The 19960-nt window shown below is 37.6% G+C and overlaps 1 protein-coding gene across 3 annotated transcripts in view; it reads left to right on the top strand.

Annotated features, from left to right (window-relative positions):
- DNAJC15 (DnaJ heat shock protein family (Hsp40) member C15) overlaps positions 1-19551 on the top strand; it is a 60997-nt gene extending 41446 nt beyond the window's left edge. For 2 of the 3 annotated variants that reach the window (XM_045508900.2, XM_010973263.3), the window contains one exon: positions 12597-19551. Coding sequence is in view for 2 of the 3 variants with exons in the window: in XM_010973263.3 (XP_010971565.1) it covers positions 12597-12667 (71 nt within the window). In the remaining variant the exon portion in view is untranslated. Of the gene's footprint in view, positions 1-2436; positions 2471-12596 lie in introns of all 3 variants that reach the window. The other variant, XM_045508899.2, reaches the window with a different exon arrangement.
- The last annotated feature ends 409 nt before the right edge of the window (positions 19552-19960 follow it).

Here is a 19960-nt window from a genome sequence, read left to right as displayed (position 1 = left end):
AATAAGAAAAAAAGGTCATGCCTAATTAGCTGGATTTCCTTTTTTTTGATAGGTGCACTAGATTATTATTTATTTCAGAGGACTCATCTTTCATTTCCCTTCATTTCAACATTTTATTAGGTTTAAGGTTTTGTATTTGAGTTAATAATTTTTTGGTAAAGAGATAATTGTTTTCTTGCACATTAATTTTCCTTGGTAAGTGCTGAGATCTTTAAAAATAATGAACATGGCTTATTTATCTTTAAAACCTACATGGTTGATATTTAATAAATTCTAATTTTTTTCATGAGTGAATGAATAAGAAAATGGATAAAAAGTAGGCATAGCAATGAAATTTACAGGTAAAATAGTATTGGGAGTGAAAACAAATATATAATAATCACATCAACATTTTAAAAGACTCATTAGATTGATATGAAATGACCTGAAACTATCTTATTTATTTAGAAATTATTCATTCAACTTCTATGTTGTACCAGAACGTTGCGTTAATAAATATTGAGGCTTACACTGTAGAACAGGTCAACTAGGTGTTTGTCCTCATCAGGCATACGTTCTAGTGGAGGGACAGACAAAAAACAAGCAAGCCTATTTCAAGTTGTGGCAGGTGCAATAAAGGTACAGTGGACTGAGATTATAGAATATGGGAAAGAAGCAACTTTACACGGGCTGACTGGGAAGGCCTCTCTGAGGAGACCTGAGGGATGAAGAGAAGCTATTCCTGTGAAGAGTGATTGGAAAGTAAGGGAGCTAGCACGTTCCTGGAGGAAAGAACTTAGTGTGCTTAAGGACGTGGAAGAAAACTACTGTGGTAGGGGTTTAAGAAACAGAGAGGTTGTGCGAGGTGAGATGGTGCCCAGATTTTGAAAACAGTATGCTTTCTGATAAAGAAACACTGCAGGTTCTGTATAACATTTGAACTTTATTTATTATGCTGTCAGGTTTTATGCAGTAGAGTGATGTAATTCAATTTACTTTTTAAAAGGTCACTTTTCTGTTTAATCTCTTTTATTTTTAGGTTTGCTTTGTATTGAAGTAGAATAAATAGGCAGAGAAGTGCATAAATCATGAATATGTATCTAAATAAATTTTTACAAATACACATGTAAACAGATCATCTGAGTGATCATTCATTCAACAGATACTTATTTAAGTAGCTAACGCAGTTGGTGAACTAGACACTGAACAAGATAGCCACGGGCCTTGCCTTTGTGGAACTTGTATTGCGCTGGGAGAGACAGACAGGACGTAGATTAAAAATGGCCACACGTTCTTCACAGCACCTCTCATCAAGAGGTGGTCTGTTTCCTGACCATGTATATTCAGGCTGTCCTTGTCACTTGCTTTGACCAATAGAGTACAGCACAAGTGACATGGTATGTATTCGAAGCCTGGGCCTCAAGAAGCATTGCAGCTTCAGCTGTTAAATCTTGGAATCCAGAGGCCACCATGTGAATAAAACCAGGTTCACCTCCTGAAGGATTAAAGATCACCTTGAGCGTGAGGACTAGCCATCCCCGATGAGGACCCATTGAGGCCATGCTGAGCCTTCCAGCCCTAACCGACCTGACCCAGCTCGGAAGAACCACCCAGCTAGTTCATAGAATAGTGCAGGGGGAAAAAAAAGTTGTTATCAGCCACTAAGTTTTAGGGTAGTTATGCAGAAAAGGCTAGACTGAAAAATGTCACATGATGGTAAGTGCTTTTAAGAAAAATAAAATCGAGTTGGGGAGTAGAGGTTGCCAGCTGGAGAGGAGGCAGCTGCCGTATTATTTATGGCTGTCTTAGAAATTCTCTGTAGGAAGAAAATACTTGAGCAAAAACCTGAGGCAGTAAGTCATGCAAAGATCTGAAGAAAGAGTATTTTGACCAGAAGGAACATCATGTGCAAAGGTTTTGAAATGAGAACATACTGTGTGTTTCTGGAACTGTAAGGAGATTGGCTTGAGCACGGTGAGCAAGGGGAACAGTGATAGGAAGCATGATCGAAGAAGACACGCAGGACCAAGGAAGGGATGGAGAAGCTTGCCAGCTATGTTGAGAACTTGGGCTGTCTTAATTTGCTGAAGTATAGTTATTTATGGTGTTCCTTTATAATCCTTTTTATTTCTCTTAGCTATGATAGTAATGTCTTCTCTTTGACTTCTGATGGCAGTCATTTGAATCTGTTTTCTTTTTTCTTGATCAAACAAGCTAAAGGTTTGTTTTAATGATCAACAAGCTAAAGGCTTCTTTTCAAAGAATCAGCTTTTGGTCTAACTGATCTTCTCTCTCTCTCTCTCTTTTTTTTTTTTTTCCTAATTCTCCCCTTCATTAATTTTTGTTTTAATTTTTACTATTTTCTTTTTGCTTTAGGTTTGGTTTATTCTCTTTTCAGTATCTTAAGGTTGAAGTCAAGGTTATTGATAGGAGATCTTTCTTTTTTTTTTAACACAGGTATTTACAGCTATCTTTGCCTTAGCTGTTCCCCGTAAGTTTTATGTCATGTCTTTATTTATCTCAAAGTATTTCCTTGTTTTTCTTTTGATTTCTTCTTCGACCTATTGATTGTTCAAGAATGTGTTTAATTTCTACTAATTTCTATTTATTTCTTAAATTTGTCCTTGTTACTGATTTCTAATTTGATTCCATTGGGGTTGGAGAATATAATGTATTATTTTAATCCTTTTAATTTATTGAGTTTTGTTTTATGGCCTCGCCAGTGATCTCTCCTGGAAAATGTTCCATATACACTTGAGAAGAATGTATATTCTGTTGTTGGGTAGACGTTCTATAGATGTCTGTTAGGTCTAGTTGGTTTTAAGTGTTGTCCACATCTTCTATTTTCTTGTTGATCTTTTGTCTGGTTGTACTATCCATTATTGAAAATGGGGCATTAATCCTTACTATTGAATTGTCTGTTTCTCTCTTCATTTTTCTTAGTTTTTTGTTTCATGTATTTTTTGGTGCTCTCTTGTTAGGTGTATACATTTTTATAATTGTTATATCTCTAGTAACATTTTTTGTTTTGAAGTCTATTTTGTTTCATAGGAGTATAGCCACGCTAGCTTTTCTGTGGTTGGTGTTTCATGATATATCTTTTTCCATCCTTTTACTTTCAATTTATTTGTATTTTTGAATCTAAAGTCTGTCTCCTGTACACAGCCTATAGTTGGATCATGTTTTTTAATACAATCTGACAACCTAATAATTGATTAGATTGTTTAATCCATTCACATATAATGTTATTATTGATCTAGTTGGATTTCTGTCTGCATTTGCTTTTTGTTTTCTGTCTCATGTCTTTGCCCCATCTATTATTCTTCCTTTACTTCATTCTTTTGCACTGAGTGAACATTTTGTAATGTAGTATTTTGATTTTATTAATTATTTTTTATTATTTTTGAATATTTTAAAAAGTAGTTGCTTTCAGATTTACCATATACATCTTAATTTATCAGAATCAGCTTCAGATTTATACTAGCCTAATTCTGATAATATATAGAAACATTACTCCTATGCAGCTCTCTTCCCATTTACCCCCTTTTGTGCTGTTGTTATACATATAACATCTACTGTTACAAACCTGACCGTACACTGTTAGACGCATTACCTTACCGTCTGCTGTGATTTCCCTTAATCCACAACAGTTTAATCCTATTCATCTCCTTTGTGCTGTTACTAGCAAATGTATTAAGCATGTATTATTATCTGTATGTTATAAGCCTAACAATACATTTTATGCATGTTATTTTATACAGTTGCTTTTTCAATCAGTTAAGAGAACAAAGAAGAAACAAAGAAAATTTATGTTGTCTTCTATAAGTACATAGTTATATTTACTAGTGCTGTTTGTGTGGATTCAGATTACCATCTGAGGTCACTTGCTTTTATCCTGAAGAAGTTCCTTTAGGATTTCTTCTAAAGTGGGTCTGTTACCAGTAAATTCTTTCCATTTTTGTTTACCCAGGATAGCGTTTGTTTCACCTTCGTTTCTGAATAACAGCTTTGCTGACTGTGGGATTCTTAGTTGACAGTTTTTTCTTTGAGAACTTTGATTATGTTGTCCCGTTGCCTTCTGGCCTCCATTGTTTCTGCTAAGTTAGCTGTTAATCTTATTTAGGGATTCTTTAATAAGTGACACATTGTTTTCCTTTTGCCACTGTTAAAAGATAAACTGAAGCATATTAAATTTTTAAGAGTTTGTTGGAGCAAATTATTTGAATTAGGCAGACCAAACCGGAAGTGGTTAGGAGCGCCCTACGGGAAAGACTGTTAGAGAGAAGAGGCAAAATCAAAGCAAGGAGATTACTTGATTGGCTATAACTTAAGCATTTGCTTTATTTGGAAAAGCCTAGTTCATGTTAATTTCTTAATGTTGAAGGACTTACAGGCTTAGGTTTTGGTTTGATTATGTAGTCTGTTAGGCATTTAAGTCACCTCAGTTTAATGTCCTCTTTAATTAATTTATTCCACAGGCAGACTCTCTGCCAGGATTCTGGAGCTGGGAATGGGAACTATGGCAAGCTTCTCGCTGAGTGAACCCCCCCTAGGAGCTAGTGAGCATGAGACAGAGGGGCAGTCGTCCAAGGTCTTCCCAGCTCGCCTCTCCTGGGGCAGAACATGCCTTGCGGACTGGGAGACAAGCTGTTGAGGTCCCAGTGTTGTAAGGGAGCCTTGCCCAGGGTAGAGCCCAGGTTCCGCTTTCCTGGGCCTTAGCTTCAGCCTCAGGCATCTGGGGCAGGAAGAGCCAGAGGTCCATCTTCTCCCGGAAGGGAAGCCCTCTGTCCAGGAGCTGAGGAGAAAGGAGCCCCCTGTCTTGCTACAGTCATCCAGCGTCGGGTGTCTGCCTTGCTGTGCTGGGAGGGGAAAAGAAGGGAGCTGTTGTGGCTCAAAGGCCACAGATTCCTGCCTTTCTTACCGAATTTTCATAGAGTTTCTTTAATAGATAGTTCTTGTGTGTGTGTGCTTTTAAGACCATTTCTAGAGGCTTCAGATGTTTGGGGGTTTTTTATATAGTTTTTACCAGTTACACTGGGGAACAGATCAGTGGAACTCCTCATGCCAGAAGCCAGTCTCCTATGTGTATATACACATGTATCCACATGATTTTAACATCTTTTTTTTAAGAAGGGTGGGTCGCTTTTAAGAACCATTCAGATCAGCAGATGGCAACACTTCTTCTATCTTACAGATTTGGGATGTAGACATTCCTAAGTTTCAATGAGAATTAAGGAATCTAGAAAAATCTATGATAGTATCTGCTTAAGAAAGACCCAAGGATAAAAGGGACTTGTATCTTCTTAATCCTCACGTTGGTGTACTTTCTGTGAAACTCGCGTTAGTAACGCATTATCCAGGCACGCCTGAAGGATCCTGAGAGCTCAGTTCCAGACCACTGCAATAAGGCAGGTTCCACAGTAAAGCAAGCCACGTAAATATTTTGGTTTCGTGGTGTATATAGAGGTTATGTTTACACTATACTGTTGTCTGTTAAGTGTGCAATAGCATAATGTCTAAAAAACAATGTTCATGCCTTAATTAAAAAATAAAGCTGTTGGAAAAACGGCACGGATAGACTTGACACAGGGTTGCAATAAACCTTCAGTTTGTGAAAAACACACAGTGTCTGCGAAGTGCGGTAAAGCAAAGCGCATTAAAACGAGGTACGCCCGTACCTAACTTTGAAACAATTGTTAATTGTAGAATATTTGCGTATTTTCTTTTGTGCCGGTTGGGAATTTTTACCCAGATGTTTGTTTATTTTTTAAGCATGCACTCCTAACACACTTTACCTGGTTTCTGTATCTCTGGAGTGGTTTTACTTGTGTGAAACTGATGTTTGATGCAGGAAAATAATAGAATAGTGACTCAGTACTTCCTTCTCCCCATCAAGGATGGGTGTCCCGTCTGTGTACTCAGAGCTGTGCTGATAATAGATCTCTCTAGATCTAAAGCGCGATTGCTCTTCGAGGTATCTATTATCTAATGGGAAGATAGACATACATATTTAAAAGGTAAATCACAGGCATGATCTCAGTCTTCTCAAGAAGGAAGAGAACCTGAGGTGAGATTACAGGCTTGAAGAAAGTCAAAAGGTTTATAACAAGCACATGTTTAACATGGTAGGAATTTAATAAGCAAGAAATTTGGTAAACAAAATGAGAGGCAGGGTGGTGTGGTGACTGAGAAGAGTGCGGGCTCGGGAGCCAGGCGTCCTGGGAATCCTGGATCCACCTCGTGTTCACTCTGGCTGCTGTTGGGCAAGTAACTAAGTGTTTTTGTGCTTCATTCTCTTTATGTAATGAAAATAAGAATTGAGCAGCTACGAAGGATGGTTGGAAGAGGCAAATGCAATAATATGTTAGAATAATGCCGAGTCACTGTCCTCGTCACCATGGTCCTGTCACAGGTTTACTGAGCCCCTGTGATTTGGGGGCAGTGTGAATTGGTAGTGTGTCAGACTTCAGTAAGGTCAGCACATCTCCAGTGTTAGTTTCTCGATAAACTTTTAAAATTGAAATACACATTCATAAAAGTACACAGATTGTAAGCACACAACTCAGTGAATTGTCATAAAGTGAACTCATTTGTGTAGCCAGTACCCAGATTAAGAAATTAAACCGCACAAAAATTTTCTCCTCGTGTGCATTTCCAGTCACTCCCCACACCCCAATAGTGACCACGCTCCTGATTTTTGTGGCCATAGATGAGTTTTGCCTGTTTTTGAACTTTATGTAAGTAGAATCATGAAGTGTGCAGTCTTTCATTCTTGTCTTCTTTCATTTTGCTATCTTTGTGAGATTATTCACATAGCAGTGAATGCTGTAGTAGGGAATCATGCATATTCATTGCTGTATAGTATTTCATGGTATGTATATCCTGCCATTTATCCATATTTTTCTTTTAGGTTGTCTCTCTCTTTTGAATTGACTTGGGAACATCATATATTCTTCTGGTGTTCTAGATATGAGTCCTTTGTGTTACAGATATCTTTTCTTTGTGGCTTGCTTTTATTTACCTTTAATGATGTTTATTTATAAACAAAATTTAAATTCTGATATAGTTCAGTTTATAGTTCAAAGTTTTCCTTTATAGTTAGTGCTTTATTTTGTTTAGGAAATTTTGCCTGTCTCAAGGTCATGAAAATCTCAACATCGTGAAATTAATTTCTAGAATCTTTGTTATCTTACATAATTATATCAGTAATGAACTGGAATCGATTTTTGTATAAGGTGTGAGATAAGGGTAAAGTTTTAATTATTTTTATATAGATGTCGAAATGGTCCTGCATTATTCATTGAAAAGGCATCCCCTACACCTCCCAGTAATTTGCAGTGTTACCTTGTTATAAATCAAACAGCCAGAGATTTGTGAAAATATTTCTCTACTTTCTTTCTTCTTCCTTTGGTTAATTTTTTTTAACGCTTGTGCCACTACCATAATGTTTTGTATAGATTTATAACAAATCTTCATTTCAGATAGTGTAAATTTTTTCAAGATTTTTGTTATTTAAGGTTTTTTTTTTTTTTTTTTTTTTTTTTTTTGCTGTTTAGCCCTTTACATTTTAATGTAAGTTAGGAACTGTGTCGTCAGTTTGCACGTGCGCATGCACAAGCACACACATACGCTTTCACACACAAACCTCCTGGGTTATGATTGGGTTTGCTATGACTCTGTAGATCTATATCCTGGGGAGCATTGATGTCTTTATGTTGTTGAATTTTCCAGTCTGTGAACAAGACATATCCTTTCATCTATTTAGGTCATCTTTAATTTATTTCAATAAGATTGTTCAGTTTGTAGTCATATCCATAATTTGTTAAATTTATTCCTAGGTATTGATTTTTTTCCAATGCTACTATAAATTGTATTGTTTTATGTAGTTATTTATTTCTAGGACATAAAAAAGTTAGTTTTGTGTATATTGCTGTTGTATCCAGCATCTTGTTAAATTTGAATAGTCTATGATTTTGTCTTTAGGTCCTTTTGGATTTTCTACATACTCAATTGTGTCATTTATGAAGAATGACCATTTCTTTCCAATCCTTGTTTCTTTTTTTATTGGGAATAGAGAGGGGGCATTTATTGCAGTGGCTAGAACCTCCAGTAAAGTGTTAAATAGAAGTGATAGTGGGCATCCTTTTCTTGTTGCTGATCTCAGTCAAAGGTTTTAACATTTTACTACAAAGTATAATATTTGCTGTATTTTTTGAGAACTCCTATCACATAAAAGAAGTTTATCCCTCTACTCTTAGTTTACTAAAAGTTTTTATTATGAATGTGTATGGAGTTTTCTACATTTGTTGAGATGACATGTGAAATGTATTCCTTATTCTGTTAATGTGATTAATTACCTTGATTAATTTTCTAATGTGAAAGCCAGTCTTGGATTTCTGATATCAACCTAACTTGGTTGTGAATTTAGCCTGATCTGCTAAGCTGGTATTTGTTTTTGCATCTATGTTCATCTTGTGATATTTTCATCAGGGTTTGTATCAAAGATACGCTGGCCTCATAAAAAGAATTGAAATATGTTTTCCTTTTCTTCTTCTTCTTATTCTTCTTTCCTCTTTCCTCTTTCTTCTTTATTCTCCCTCTCCCTCTCCTCCTCCTCCTTCCTCTTCCTCTTCCTCCTCTTCCTCTTCTTTTTTTTTTTTGAAAAATTTAGTCATACAACTATCTTTGCCAGACTTTACTTGTGGGAAGATTTTTACTTACAGATTCAGTTTCTCAAATAGTTATGATTCTTTTTTTCCCATTTCTTCTTGTTATATTATTTCTTCTTGATATATTATGTTTTTCCTAGAGGTTATTTCATTTAAATTTTAAATGCTTTGGTATGAAGTTGATTAGCTTTTTTAAAAAAACTAACCTTTGGCATTGTTAATTATCTTGATTGCTAATTCCTGTTGTGGTATTTTCCTTGATGCGTGGGTTACTTGTAAGTATATTGACTGATTTCCAAATGTTGGGATTCCCTAGATGTGTTTGTTATTGACTTCCAGCTCAAGTCCACTGTGGTCAATTAACATACTTACATCAGTACTTCTCAAACTGTCTGCGATGGAGGACATGATTTTTTCGCAATCTCTGGTGGACTGGTAACTTTTGTAAAATATAACCAAAAAAATGAATTTATTAGAAAATTGAAATAAAAAGATATGTAAGTTCTAAGCCCCAGTTTTTGTTATTAGATTCTACAGGTACACACTACTGTGTTAAGTGGCTATAATATTTTCTAAGCACTTATTCTCAGTTTCTCAGCCTGTCTAACTGTGGTCCCGTAACAGCTGCATAGCAGCACTCATCCATGGAACACAATTCAGGTAGCGCTGCTTATTATGATTTGAGTCTTTGAAGTTCGTTGAGACTTGCTTTATAGCCTTAGCACATGGTCAACTTCAGTAAGTGTTCCATGTACAGTTTAAAAGGTGAGTTCTGCACTTGTAAGATGGAGTGCTTTATGTATGTCATTTAGATCGAGGTTCATCATGTTATTCAACTTTTTGATATTCTTATTACTATTTCTTTTTGTCTAATTGTTTTTCTATGAATTACTGAGGGAGGTATATTAAATCTCCCACTGATAATGGATTTGTGTCTTTTCTGTCTGTATTTCCCTTATATATCTTGAAGCTATGTTACTAGGTATATTCAAATTTACAATTGCTCTGTCTTACCAGTAGACTGACCCTTTTAACGCTGTGAAATTTCCCTCTTAATCTCTAGTATTGTGTTTTGCCTTAAGTTTTGCCTGATAATTAGCATACCAGTGCCAGCTTTATTTTCATTAGTGTATTTTTTTAAAATTTTTTTTAAAAAGATAGTCTCTTGTAACATACAGTTTGCTGGTTACTTTATTCATCAGCTATGTTGTATATAGTTGTATGTATATTTATACATACAATAAAGTATATCTTTAAATGCACAGTTTGATGAGATTTGACAAATGTATACACCCATGTAACCACTAGCACAATGAAGACATAGAACATTTCAAAGCTCAAAAGGATCTTTGATGCCCCCTCTCACTGCCAGTCCCTACCCAAGCTTGGGCAGTCACCGTTCTGCTTTCTGCCACTACAGATAAGATGTGTCTTTTCTCATGTTTCATGTGAGTGGGATTGTATAGTATGTACTATTTTGTGTCTGGTTTCTTTGAAGGAAAAGAGCAGTGTAGAATTTTGGGCTCATTGCAATGCGTTTCCTGATCTCTCTAGACCTGGCTGACCTGGTAGACCTCTGGTGCTCTTACACTGATGCGTTTGAATTTTATTAAACTCTTCTAGTTGATGTCAATGGGAGGGTTGGTCTAAAACATGGCAGCTCACGATAGCCAGAGCACAAGAGCTCCAGCAGTGTTTGATGAAAGTACAAAGGTACAGAGGGTGAGTGCTCTAGTTAAATGGAATCCCAGTGGTCCCCCAATAATTTGAGCAGGATCAAAAGATTCAAAGGGATGTTATTTCCATTAAATAAAGGATATTTATCCTATATATTTTATCAGTCAAGATTCAGTGCCAGAAACTAGATGTTTTAAGCAGGAGAGCATTTAATGCAGGGAATTAATGGTTACAAACTGTTGGAAGGTCTGAGGGAGTAAATTTTAGACTTGGGTTATAAGAGTGGCTCCCCAGATAATTACAGAGCTGCTCTGTTGGGGAAGCTACTTGTGGACGACCTCACAGACCACCAGGAGCTGTACAGAAATCACAGCTGCTGCCGCCACCGCCCCACGACCTCACTGGCCCCGCAGCAAAGCCCTTCTCTCCCTTCCGCCTCCAGACCTCCCAAGAGTGCCCCTCGTGGATAGATCCTACTTTGAATCAAACACTACTGGAAGGGAATATAGAAATTGTGTTTTTGGCTTAGCACCTTCCCCAAATTTTAGGAAGATAGAATGAGGGTAGAATGAGAGCCAAACCTACAGTTTCTGCCCTACACATAAAAGACAGCTCCAGTGTCCCTCTGACTAAAAGAGGGTGGACAGTAATTCAGTGTTATTCTGAATAAACTGTCCATTTTTCTCTCTGGCATTGCCATCGATAAATACTATGTTTAATGAGAATTTCGATCTTCTGTGCCTTTGATTTTTTTCCTGTCTGCTAAATGAGCATGTTATGACCAGTGATTTAAATATCCGGCGTGCGTATCAATCAGTTAAAGGTTATGTTTGAGCTCAGTTAATAATTTAATATTTGTCAAAGATACACAAGATGCCCAGCATTACCTTGGTAACTCTCAAAATTTAAACAGCTTACCAGGATTGACATTACCTAATTCCGAGGTCATCTTCAAAGATTATCCTGAAATCAGTTTATTTTATAGCCAAGTGCACACGGAAACTTTCATCAATTTCATTTGTGACTCTGATTGTATATTTAAGGGCACTCTGTGATATATTCCATAAATGTTTATAGCAATTCAGATCTTGATGTGAAAATGTCAGTGGTACCCTCAAGGGTAAAAAGCTAAAAATAGCTCCTCTAGCATTGTCCTTATGTTCGTTGATCTGTTTTCCTTTATAAAGTGGGTGGTTTGATGTCAATAAAAGGCCTGGATAGAGTCAGGACAATATACACACCAATACGGTCTAGATGTTTTTTAGTTCGTTGTAAGGTACTGAGGTCTTATGATGTTTTCAGCAGCTATAGATCGTTTGCACTCAAGGGGAGAATAAAAAATAAAAACAAACACAAAGAGACTGGTGAACTGTAATAGGATTGTTAGCTCGAGCGTTAAGCAATGAAAGTGTTCAGGACTAGAAGTTAGAAGGTGTACATTGCTTAAATAGCTTTAATGTGACAGTTTGGGGCCAGTATTTTTGTATGTCGGATAGGCTCTGTGATTTACAATGATTCTGAATTTGAAATTCACTTCAATTTTCCTCTTGCTGTTTGCATTAGAAAGAATTCATTGCAAAGAACTCTAAAAAAGAACCGACTTAAGTTTATTTTAGGGCACAGTGAATCTAAGACTGTACTCCACAGGTATTCCAATAGGACTATTTCAGAGAACAGGGAGCATATCCTTTAACATAATTTTTATTACCACTTATTTACTAGTTAATTCATTAGTATTAGTAAATATGATTTTAAGTACATAGTTGCCTTTCCTAACATATATTTTATTTTTGTGAAAACATAAGGCATGATAAGACTCTGAAAGGTCCCTTGGATTGCCTTACCTCCTTCAGAAAGATAACCTCCTTTGGAAGAATATTCTTCCCTTAAAAAAAAAAAAGTCTTAGAGAAAGACCGTTATTTTATTTACCTAACCACCCACTTAATTTCAGAAAAATTCTCCGGTCAGATATTTGAATGGTAATGTCTGACCAGTGGAATGTTTGATTTTTTTTTAAAATTATTCCTTATTATATGTTTCTTTACTTTTCTCAGAGGTTATCTTCGTTTGTTGGGTATCTGTAGTGCTTCACTGAACAAGTTTAACGTATGCTGTTGTGATTTCTAGTGAGCTTATAAAAGAATTTGTCAGAGGATGAATGTGTGGGGAAATACCAGAGAATTCTAATAATGTTTTTCTTTATTTGAGACTTTAAAAACATGTCCATAATAAGTGTGTTTTAATCCATTTACTCTTCTCTGTCCTCTCAGGTGGATCTCCTTACTTAGCAACCAAAATTAATGAAGCAAAAGACTTGCTAGAAGCAACCACCAAACACTGATTGATGCTCAAGGACCACTCTGAAGGAAAGAAAAGGGACCCTATTTAAAAAAAAAAAAAAAAGTCCTGCAAACTGGTCTAAACCATGGCCGTTAAAAATTTCATACACAGACTGACCACTTCTTCCACTACTAAGCTGTATAATAATAAAAGACCAATAGTCTGTCTTTGTATTACCTTTTAAAGGAACACTTGGCATTCTGTCGCTGATCTTTCCCCTTCTTTTCTCCCTCTCTGATGGTCATACATTTTAAGATGTCTGTTCTGTTAGCGCTAAGTTCCTCCCGCTCCCCTCCCCCACACAAATATGATGGTTGGTGGTGTCACTGGGATCTGTGAGCAACGAGTAAAAAGTTTCTCGCTGCTTGTACTCATGCTCACATTGTCCCTTGTTTCCTCGGACGAATTTAGTACTCAGCCCACGTAAGATGCTTTAAGTGTTTTGAGGCCGTACACTGACTGCCAGCCCGTGGGAAAATGATCTGAAACGTCCTGGAACTTACTAAACGGTGTTCTGTAAAGTGGTGGTTAGAGAGCTCTGCTCTCCCCGAGACCCTCTGGCTGAAGCCTGAGAACTCGGAGAGCTACTAACACGATTAAAGATTTGCAAAATGAGCCCTGCCGGGAAAGGCTGGAGAGGGCCGGGAGAAGTCCGAGGCGTCGTAGCTCAGCGTAGCTTCCAGTCCTGTGGGTTTATTTGGTTGTTCATTCTGCGCATTTTTACTGAGCACCTGCAGTGTGTGAGGCGCTCACTGTAGGGGTCCTCCAGAGTTACAGGTGTGAACCAGGCATGGACCCTGACCTAAAGGGACTTGTAGAGGAAAGAGAAACCGCATGAATCCTGTTAGAGAGGCACAGATGATATGCTTAGGAAGTTCAAGAGAAAAGAATATTTTAAACCAAGCACCAGGGGGCGCTTCTAGAATCAGTGCGTAGAGCTCTGCTTTAAAAAATAGATACACCGTATGATTGTTAAGTCTGTTGTTGCCCCTGAGATCAGTCAGAATGAGCAGAAATAGGATATATTATTAGTCAGTTTGATTAACATGCAGGATTTCTCCAAAGCAAGGGATGAACACTTGGTTTGGAAGGGCTTTAAATTATTTCCTCACAACAGCCCCTGGTCATCATCAGTTTACTACGCCAGAGGCAGAATACCAGCATTATTTTCTGGTACTCTTTACAGCCCTGGGTTCATCCCGGATAGACTGAACTACTGCATTTCATCTGTTTTCAGATACTTTTTAAATGTTGTAGATGCATCTTTCAGTTTATGACATCCTGTAGTTAGGGAGTTCTCAACGTTGGCAATATCGACTTACCGAGCTGAATAATTCGTCTTTTATGGGGAGCTCTCCTGCACACGATAGGGTGATCGCCAATATCTCTGGCCCTGGTGGAGAGCCACTGCTGTAAATGTTGTGTTTTCTTTTGGTACAGAAAATAATGACCTGACTTAAAGGTGACTGATTCTTAGAGTCACTGAAATCATGGTTCTTGCTTTGAAATCCCCATGCATGTCCTAGTTTTTCTTGTGCTTTAGCGTTTGTTGGTTTGTTTTTTTCTGCTCACTGTTATCCCCGTACCTTGAACGCCCTCCTAATTCCCAGATCTCCACATGCCCAAAGCCAAGGGATAGTTTAAGGCCAAGCTGAGATCTGTCCCTCCTTTTCTGATGCTTCCAGCTGAAGTAATATCATGAATTGTCAGCTCTCTGAGAGCAGGGACTTATCTGTCTTGGTCACAGCCACACTGACACTCAATCAATATTTGTTGACTGAATGAATAAATTCCCATAACACTTTATTCCTCACTTAATGATACCTTGTGAAACAACTACTTGTGTAACATTACTTATTTCTCCTACAAAAGTGCAAGAACTTGTAGAGCAAGAATTTGTCATTCATCTTTGTAACCTCTCTTCAGTATGGAGTACTCACTTTTAGTAGACGTCTTGAAGTTAAAATACTAAAAAATGTTCTCTGAATTCTATGCTTCAAAGAAAGTTACCTCTAATTTTTTTTGAAGTATAGTCAGTTACAATGTGTCAATTTCTGGTGTACAGCATAATAGATCGCAGTCATGCATACATATACATATATTTGTTTTCATATTCTTTTTCATTAAAGGTTATTACAAGGAACTGAATATAGTTTCCTGTGCTAACCACTAATTTTGAAAGTTACGCTAAGCAATATTGGGGTACTCTCAGGACATACGCATTGATGTATTTTCTAACCTGTACTATATTCATGAAAATCTGAGTCCCCAGCATTCACTTGGAATTTCCTTCATTCTGTTCTCATTTTTCTGCTGAGCATGTGCCTAAGAGTCAGACAGATCTGGTTTTGAATACTGTCCTATCACATGATCTTGGGCAGTTAATCTGCAAGTCTATAGTTGCCTCATCTAGAATACAGGGAAAACAATAATCCTATCTAATAAGGTCATTGTAGGGAATAAAGTATAAATCATTTAGTCTCGTAGCAGATGCTCAAAAATATAATGATTGCTTCTTTCATGGCCCTATTTAATTAGATCTGTTAGACTACCTTGGGTTAAGGATTGAGGTGTGTTCCAGTAGTCATATATTTTACTCTTGAATCCACAATTTGGATAGTACGTGGCATAGACAGCTCGTCTCGCTTCCATGCAGCATCACGTGGGGCAGAAGCCGGGCTTGCTGACATGGAGGTTAACCGGGGTGTCTACCTGGAGCCCTGGTTCCTCCCTACATAGGTCTCTGCGTGGGGCAGCCGTGTTACAAGATAAGTGATCTAGGACCAGAGGTGCAAGCTGCATCCTCGGCCTGTTTCATGGAGCCCACCTGGATTCAAGAGTGAGGATAGAGAGGATTGTGGAAGAATTAATGACCATATTTAGTATGTAGCAGGGCAGGTTCCAAATTTTTTTTACCCTTCCTTAGTCAAATCAGTTAAGGCATTCCCTTTAAAAAATTCTTCGGAAATGTAGAATTTAAGTTCAACTGGCTAGTGTAGTTTCAGATGATACTACTACTATTTAAGGTCGATAATAATTCAGTAGTCAGTCTCTAAATGGCAGAATACTTGTAAAATTGGATTTTAAGCAGCTACCCACCCTCAACTCCTTATTATCTGTAGAAGGCTTATTTGAATGGTCACCTGTCTTCAGTAAAGATGGCGTTTACATATTTGCTGTCATTGCATATTCTTAATTACTTGCTGGGTTGGTATTGCAGTTTCTGTTTATTCTTACATTTAGATGCAACCTGAGGGAGCAGGAAAGAAAGGACGTTTTCAAAACAAAGCAGTTACTTCCCAGATTCCAGAGAATATGTGTGTAAGTCAGATGCACAGTTAATTAAAGAGGAGCACAGAATACCATGTACAGTACAGTTGATAGCGCCAATCTCCAGCATAAAGTCAAAGGTGGAGAGCAGTTTAGTGAGGAAAACTGGGTTGATTGTGGGAGGCATTGTTTTATTTAATCTTCAAACCATTTCCTTTATTTGGTTTAAAATGCATTTTAGTTATTTAGCAAATAGTGAACTATGTCAGGCAGTAAAGAAACAGTTCATTTAAAAAATGTGTATTATGCTCAAACTAAATAGAAAAAGCAGATTCTTAGAGAACTTTAAAACAAATTTTTTTTTTAAATTTACTGAAGTTGATTTAGAATGTTAGTTTCTGGTGTACAGCATAGTGATTCAGTTATACATACATACGTGTATGTATATATATATATGTATCTTTTTTGTATTTCCATTATGGTTTATTATAGGATATTGAATATAGTTCCCTGTGCTATATAGTAGGACCTTGTTTATCTGTTTTATATACAGTAATTTGTGTCTGCTAATTCCAGACTCCAAATTTATCCCTCCCCCATCTCCTTTCCATTTATCTACACTTGGATTATCAGTGCCTTTTCTCTTCCCTTCTATGAATGTGGAGAACCAAGAATTGACTTTAGAAATGTTTACATATATTGCATAAAAAACCCTATTTTCTGTCTGTGAGTCTATTTTATAAATAAGTTCATTTGTATCATATTTTAAATTCCACATATAAGTGATATCATATGATATTTCTCTTTCTCTGGTGATCTCCAGGTCCATCCATGTTGCTGCAGATGGCATTATTTCATTCTTTTTTGCCTGGTTCTTTTGAATTAAGAAATACTAAGATACACTCAGTGATTACCCAGTAGGGTCATAAGAAATAACACATCTTATCCAAGTACAGAAATCCTCTGGTTGTCATAGGGGACCTCGAAAGAGCTCCTAGTGACAAATCTTCAACACATGTGGCAGTTAACTTAAGAGAGTTTAATGACATTTGTGGGGGAAGATGAATCAGCTAGGCCCTTCGTGTCAAAAATACGAAGTTTCTATTACTCAACCCACGTAGGATGAGCTACAGAGGCTGCAGCGAGAAGTGAAATATCCAAATAGGCCAGCGCATCCCGCACGGCGGGAAGCACGCCATCCACAGGCACTCGTCACCTCACCTAGCAGCCACCTCCCGGATGACAACCTCCGGCCATCAGGAGGAGTTGACGGCAGTGAGTGAATGTTTCAGCACAGAGCCTCCCTGCTGATGGAAAGGCAACCAGAGAGCATATCCTGTTAGCACTAGGTCAGTATCATCCACTTGTCAAAAACATGCCATGAATTATGAGCCAAAATGTTATTTACGGTGGAGATGGACACATTAGGAGATTAGTATAATTTATTAGCTGGAAAAGTTGAGAAGATTCTCTGGACACTTTTTTTTAGATGGAATCTAAGTGATCTGGATCACTGCCCACGAGAGAAATTGCTGGGTATAGTAGACAAAGAAAATGTTCCTTCTAATGATTTTTATGAGCTGAGTAGCTATTGTTCCCAGCTGAGTGCTCTTTTCCTTTTTTTATTGTTGCTGAGCTAAAGAATTTATAAAAAGCTTTTTTTTTTTATTAAAAACCCTGCTCAACTGAAATGGAAGTTCATTAAGTCCTGTTCATTTCTCTTCCTGTCATAATAACCCTTTCCCCCTCTGCTCTGTTGAGCGGTGCCTGGCAGCGCTGGTCAACATTTTAAGTCTGAAAAACAGACTATTACGTAGATTTGACTATGCCATCTCCAACATAGAGGGAGATTAATTTCAAAGGGCAGAATATGATCACTCAGGCTAGATGTTGGCCATACATTTCAAATTAGTATCTCAACTTAGAGGGGGGAAGTGCCCCTGGAAAATTAAATCGACAGTCGAAATTTATTCAAAACTTAAATTGATTCTGACAAGATGAAAATCACATTGAGATACTGGTTCCAATATTGACGTGTGAACTATAGTGCTGAAGACCAAGAAATTAATACCAGCTTCTTTTCATAAATCCAAAATATTTTAATAATAATAAGTAACGGGTACTTGTTGAGCACCTTGTGCCAAGCAGCCTGCCTACGTTCTCTCTCCTTTCATAGCAGCCCTAGGAGATGGGTGCTAGTCTTGTCTCCATTTAACAGATGAAGAAACAAAGGCTCAGAGAGGTTTCGGAACTTTGCCAAGAGTACATGGCTAGCAAGTGGTGGGACTGGGATCCAAATCCAGTTTGGCTTGACTCTGAAGCACACGCTCTTTACCTTTATTGCACTAATTGGAAATACGTGGGACTCGTGGTAGAACGAAGGGGCTTGCAAGGCTCTTGGCTCACTTTTTGTTCCTTGTGACATTGGGTTACAATTTGGGGAAACGGGTTTATGGAAGGATCCAGCGTCACTTGGCGTGAGCAGGGAGTACCTAATGTCCTTCATTCTGCCCCGGAAGCTTGTGATGTCCATCCAACCACTCATAGCAGAAGTTCACTTGTAGAGTTGAGCAGTGTGAGTTTTTCTGACTTGGAGTGGGGCTGGAGGAAACTTTGATGAGATTTTATTTGAAACATTCATGGGCCAGAGTTTTCAAGGAGAATATCTAGACCAAGTTTCAGAAGATAGCTCATGAAGGTGAGGCAGCGGGCCCTGGGACGGAAATGGAGAAATTGCTTGATACAACACAGATGAGAATAAGAGGGCTGAATTTATTGAAAGAAGCAGAGAAGCAATGAGACAAAGTTAAAAAGAGAGACGTTTGAAACAAAAAGAGATAACTTACAGCCTTTGGAAGGGAATTGAGTGCTCTGTAGAATTTCTGAAAATTGCTTTCCAGTATTCCCAAGTGTGGGCGGGGTTATTGGTTCATACCATGCTTTTATGTCAGATTCCAAAGTTACATTTTGCACAATCTAAGACTGTGTCTTTGAGGTTATCACTTAACTTTCTACACTTTCACCTGCTCTAATCAAATGGTAAAAAGCTGTCTAACTTCTAGAGATTTCTAACTCCTCTTGACTATAATACTCATAGCAGACTTGTGAGTTCCATGAACATAGGTACACCTTAACTCAAAAACAAGTGCTTGATCTTTCCATTTATCTACACTTGGATTATCAGTGCCTTTGCTCTTCCCTTCAATGAATGTGGAGAACCAAGAGTTGACTTTAGAAATGTTTACATTTTGTCTTCCATTCCTCTGGAGTAGGAGGAAAATATCCAACAATGTCTGTCCTCTGGTGGTGAGATGTCAGACTATATTTGCATAATCTGCATCTCTCAGGCTGGCCTGGGATGTTGTACAGCGCGCTGTTGCAAGAACGCAGCACGTACACACAGAAACGCACCTTCCCTAATTCACCCCCCTCGGCTCTGATCCATGCTTTGTTCCTCAGCTTCTGGGTACTTAGGCATTCAAGTTTACATTCTATTCCATTCCGTTTTGTACTCACTTATGTACTGTATACTCGTTGGGTTTTTTTTTTCCCCCTTGTAAACAGATTTTTTTCAAATCCGATATGTGAACTCTGGAAATAAATACTAAATACTGCCGTGTTTTGCTTTAAAATTGTAAAGGATAAACTATAAGATACTTTATCTATCTAGTTTTCTCAGTACAATTAAAATTGAATCTGATTTGCCAAAACTGAATTTACACTCCATTTTCCTGGTGTACGACTCTTGAAGAAAAGACACTAACATTATATGTTATGTAACTTCGTCTGCACTGTGAGCCCTCACACCAATCCTGCTCTCACTTGTTTTAGACCTCCCTGCTGCAGGAGATGCTGGGCTCCGTTGTCCCTCGGGTATTCACTGGGTCCCTTCTAAAGGGCAATGATCAGAAACCAAAATCATAGACAGAGTGGATTTTTCTCAGAAGTCATTCATGAAACTTGGATTTTTTTTTACCTCTCATACCAAAATAATCAAGGGAAAAAAAAAGTAAAAGAAAGAAAC

Source organism: Camelus bactrianus, chromosome 14 (assembly GCF_048773025.1).
Source record: "Camelus bactrianus isolate YW-2024 breed Bactrian camel chromosome 14, ASM4877302v1, whole genome shotgun sequence".
NCBI lineage: Eukaryota > Metazoa > Chordata > Mammalia > Artiodactyla > Camelidae > Camelus > Camelus bactrianus.
Note: the sequence above shows the minus strand (reverse complement) of the source record. Positions and strands in the feature narration are given on the sequence as shown.